The sequence below is a fragment of the Quercus robur genome, chromosome 7 (assembly GCF_932294415.1).
Source record: "Quercus robur chromosome 7, dhQueRobu3.1, whole genome shotgun sequence".
Taxonomy (NCBI): Eukaryota; Viridiplantae; Streptophyta; class Magnoliopsida; order Fagales; family Fagaceae; genus Quercus; species Quercus robur.
The window spans coordinates 8827428-8831683 of NC_065540.1; the positions used below are offsets into that span (position 1 = coordinate 8827428).

At 37.1% G+C, this 4256-nt stretch overlaps 1 protein-coding gene across 2 annotated transcripts; it reads left to right on the forward strand.

Moving 5' to 3' along the window:
- Positions 1 to 1042: 1042 nt before the first annotated feature.
- Positions 1043 to 4058, forward strand: LOC126692070 (growth-regulating factor 3). Of its 2 annotated transcripts, none has more exons than XM_050387489.1 (4): positions 1043 to 1834; positions 2070 to 2177; positions 2611 to 2938; positions 3481 to 4058. In XM_050387489.1, exons 1-4 carry the CDS (start codon positions 1597 to 1599, stop codon positions 3929 to 3931), a joined length of 1125 nt encoding a protein of 374 aa, XP_050243446.1. In that variant the 5' UTR covers positions 1043 to 1596; the 3' UTR covers positions 3932 to 4058. The 2 variants fall into 2 exon arrangements, with proteins under 2 accessions (XP_050243446.1, XP_050243445.1); XM_050387488.1 differs by having other exon boundaries at positions 1048 to 1834; positions 1992 to 2177.
- Positions 4059 to 4256: the final 198 nt, after the last annotated feature.

Consider the following 4256-nt stretch of genomic DNA (forward strand, 5'->3'; position numbering starts at 1 on the left):
GTTAACTGAAACTCACAAATTTTTTTTGTCTGATGAATCTTGTTAAGGAGTGTTCTATCTTAAAGATACAAATGATAGAATAATAAATATTTCAATTTATGAATTGTTAACTTACAAATTTATTTTTATAAAAAAAAAAACTCACAAATTTAATGGAATGCGTTTGTTAAGAGCACACACAAGTATGCTTCAAAAATATAAGTGCTTATGGCGTGGGAAGAGTAAGGGCTGATGTTCAAGTTTCTAGGAGAGGGCTTCACGCATACATATACACTTAAATTGAGTTAGAGTAGAATTTCTATATTGTATAAAAAAGAGAGCATTTGCATTCCTATATGTATAATAAAAAATGTACGAAGAGTAAGGACTGGAGTTCAAGTCTTTAGAAGAGAGTTTTACATACATATACACTTAGATTAAGTTAAAGAATATTTTCTATCTTGTATCAATAAATAAAAAAAAGCTTTAAATATACATATTTAAGACCCAAAATCATTCACATCAATCGAGCTTTAAATCCTTTACTAAGATGTATTTTTTACATAGTATGGTTATGGAAGTGATCATTTAGCCAATAATAATTTTAATACCACATAAAATATCACAATTTTTACATAATTATCTTACGTATTAAATTATGAAGGACGGCTTGTCACTTTCACATATAACTATTATTTTTTTCTTTATCACTCGGTCAATTATAACACAAATTTCCTTTTATATCTTCGTACGTTTTGTTTAGGAAAAGTTAAAAAAAAGACCGTATATAAATGCAAAGATGCTATTCCAATATTCATACACACGTCATTCTCCCCAAAAAAAAAAAAAAATTCATACACACGTAGAATACATACACATCTCGATAAGAGAGCCATAATTTTAGTTTCCCTAGAAACTGAAAAGACAATGATAAAGCCTGGGCTCGGCTGCAGTATGGAACTGCATTTTCGGCTCAGTTTCTCTCTCTCTCTCTCTCTCTCTCTCTCTCCATCTATATATGTGTATCATTCTCAAAACTGTTCCATGTCTCTGCCCCTGGTATGGTTAACATTCACATTACCTGTATAAACAGAAAAATGTAAGACAAATAAAAATAGTATTTAGGCTCTTTTCCTCTCATAACCCCAAGCTGCTGCTTTTCTTTTCTCTCTGGTCTAGTCCTATTTCCAAAGCAAAGCACAGGGACATAAAGACTGCAGCTTCTTTCTTTGCACTCTCTCTCTAGGCTATCTACTACTTGTTCCAGTTTTTTTTTTTTAAATTATTTTTTGTAGGTCTCTTTTTTCTCTCAACTGTCCTGTCTGACTGTCTTTTTCTCAAGTGCCCTAGGCTTCTCCACTGGTCTTAAACAAACTTTGCAGGCTTTACAAGCCTCACCACACATTATACACAATCGCTCTCTCTCTCTGAGGTATCTGCCAAAGATTATAAAAGAACCCACAGAAGTCACTGCAAAAGCTTTCACAAACTTTCTCTCTTAAGTCTTAACATACCCAACACACCAAACAAAGCTATTAAACCCAACCAACCATCCCAAAAGCAACCTAAACTAAACACCCCACTCTCTCTCTCTCTCTCTCTCTCTCTCTCTCTCTCATGGACTTCCATCTGAAGCAATGGAGAAACCATCAGCATGAGTCAGAACAACAACAACAACATTCCGTAAAGATACCAAAACTTCTCCTTGAGCCCCATCAACAACAACAACAACAACAGCAGCCACAAATACAAGCATCTGCCTCTGCTCTCCCTTTGTTTGTACCTGAACCCAACAGCAAAATCAGCTCTTTGTCAGCTTATCCTGATTCAACATTAGCTACTACCAGATTTCCCAGTAAGTTAGTCCTCTTTTCCTCTTTATTGTGTGATAGAAACAAACTCAGTAAGCTTAAGTTGTTGGAAGTGAAAGTCTTTAACAACCTTTCCTCTTTTAGTTTTGATGAGCTTTGATCCTTATCTTTTCTGTCTTTTTTATTTTTTGTGTCTGCTAGGAATGAGTAGCTATTTCAGTTTGGCCCAGTGGCAGGAGCTTGAACTACAGGCTTTGATATATAGGTACATGTTGGCAGGTACTGCTGTTCCTCCTGAGCTTCTTCAGCCCATCAAGAAAAGTCTTCATATTTCACCTTACTTCCTCCATCACCCTCTTCAACATTATCCACATTTTCAGCCTGCTTGTAAGTTCTCATTCCTCATAAAAAAAAAAGATTTACCTTTTAATTATCTGTAACTTTTTTTTTTTTTTTTGGGTAAATAAATTTGATCCCACTTGAGTGCATTTAAACTTAAATCTTTTTCTTGAGTACTAGATCTTGCTCATTTCATTCATTACATGTTTCAAACTTTTTTTAGAAGTTACATGTTTCAAACTTTTAATGTGACATAAAGTACTTTTTTAATCTCAAGTACTTTCTGATTTTGTTAAATCATTCTATTCTATGACTTACATATGTCTGATTTATTAATGAACTTTACACATGCCTAAGATTCTTTATAATTTGTTTTACTTGGTTAGTGTTCAAAGGCCATTGTTTTTTGCTATTGCATTAAAATACTTGAACTGAGCTGAGCCTGAGCTTGAACTAATTAATGAACATGTTGTTGTGTCAGTGTTTCAATCTGGGTATTGGGGAAGAGGTGCCATGGATCCAGAGCCAGGGCGTTGCCGGAGGACGGACGGAAAGAAATGGAGGTGCTCGAGGGACGTGGTGGCCGGCCAGAAGTACTGTGAGCGCCATGTGCACCGTGGACGAAACCGTTCAAGAAAGCCTGTGGAAATCCCCACACCCATGACCTCTGTTACTTCTTCTACTGCTACTACTACTACTATTGCTGGTTGTGGTGGGACTTTCAAAGCTACCACAACAGTGGCTAGTGGGACTCCTTTTCCTCTTTCAGGCCCATCTCCTTCCATTGATCTGCTTCACCTTAATCAAAGGTAATCCATCATCAAATCTTGTGTGTTTCAACTTTTGGATTTGATTAGTACTGTACACTGTTCCACTTAGTTTATGGATTGGATCATTATTGTTAAACGGAGAAATGAAATTGGTATTAAGCATGTGCCATATAATTAATGACTATTACAATTTTAAGTATATATAATATGCTTGCCCCTCCAAAAAAGAAGTGAAAAAAGAAACTAACAGCATCAAATCAAAATAGTTCGATTTTGTTGGGACTTTTTTCTTTTTAAGATTTTCTTTCGATGTTATTGAAAGAAATGCGACCTTGGATTTGGTCGGATCTAAATGGAATATGTGTAGGCATGTGACACCTCCTCGGGAGGGACCCCCTCAATGAAGGCCTGGCTGATGTGTTTCAGATGTGGGAAAGGACTAGATTCCGTGCAAACCAACCCCAACCTTTGCTTTTGAACCCGAATACGTGGTGTTTCTGTTTATGCTGTTCAAAGCTTTTTCTTTATGTTGTTCTTTGCTTGATTTTTGTTGTTGTATCATGTTCTTTTGTCCCTTGTAGTTCCATAGGGTCCAAAACTGAGAACAAGAGTGGTCTCTTCGAATCCCAACATGAGGTATCCGCAGATGGTAAATCTGATGGCCATGTTCTGCGCCATTTTTTCGATGACTGGCCACGATCACTTCAAGAATCTGATAATGCCGGAAGCAATTCTAGCCCCATGAATTCTGCCACTTGCCTCTCAATTTCAATGCCTGGAAATTCATCGTCGGATGTGTCATTAAAATTGTCCACGGGCATCGGAGAAGAGCCTGGCTCCAGGGATAGCAATGCAGAGTCGGAGCAACTGCAATTGAATTGGGCTTCTGGGTGGGCAACAAATCATGTTTCTTCAATGGGGGGCCCGCTAGCGGAGGCATTGAGATCTTCAACCTCAAATTCATCACCAACGAGTGTTCTTCATCAGTTGCCCCGTGGTTCTGCATCTGAGACTAGCTTTGTCAGCACTTGAATTTTGCTGGGATTTTGAAAAATTAAATAATGTGGTTCTGTTTCCGCAATTTCATTTCCTTTCTCGTGGTTTTTTCTGGACAGTTTAACATCCTTCTCATAATCAACTCTAGTATAAATTGCATGGACTTTCTTGTTTGAATGTTTAAACCAGAACAAAAACGCTGAAGGCGTATCATCTCTACCATCAACGCCGAATTTTAAGAAATTGAATGAGTTGGATCATGAGCATGCAATTAATACTTTGGCGCACACTTCTAAGATTATAGTAACTGGCAGGCAATAAATACCCTAGCAGACTAGGACATTAAGCATGCAAGCACACC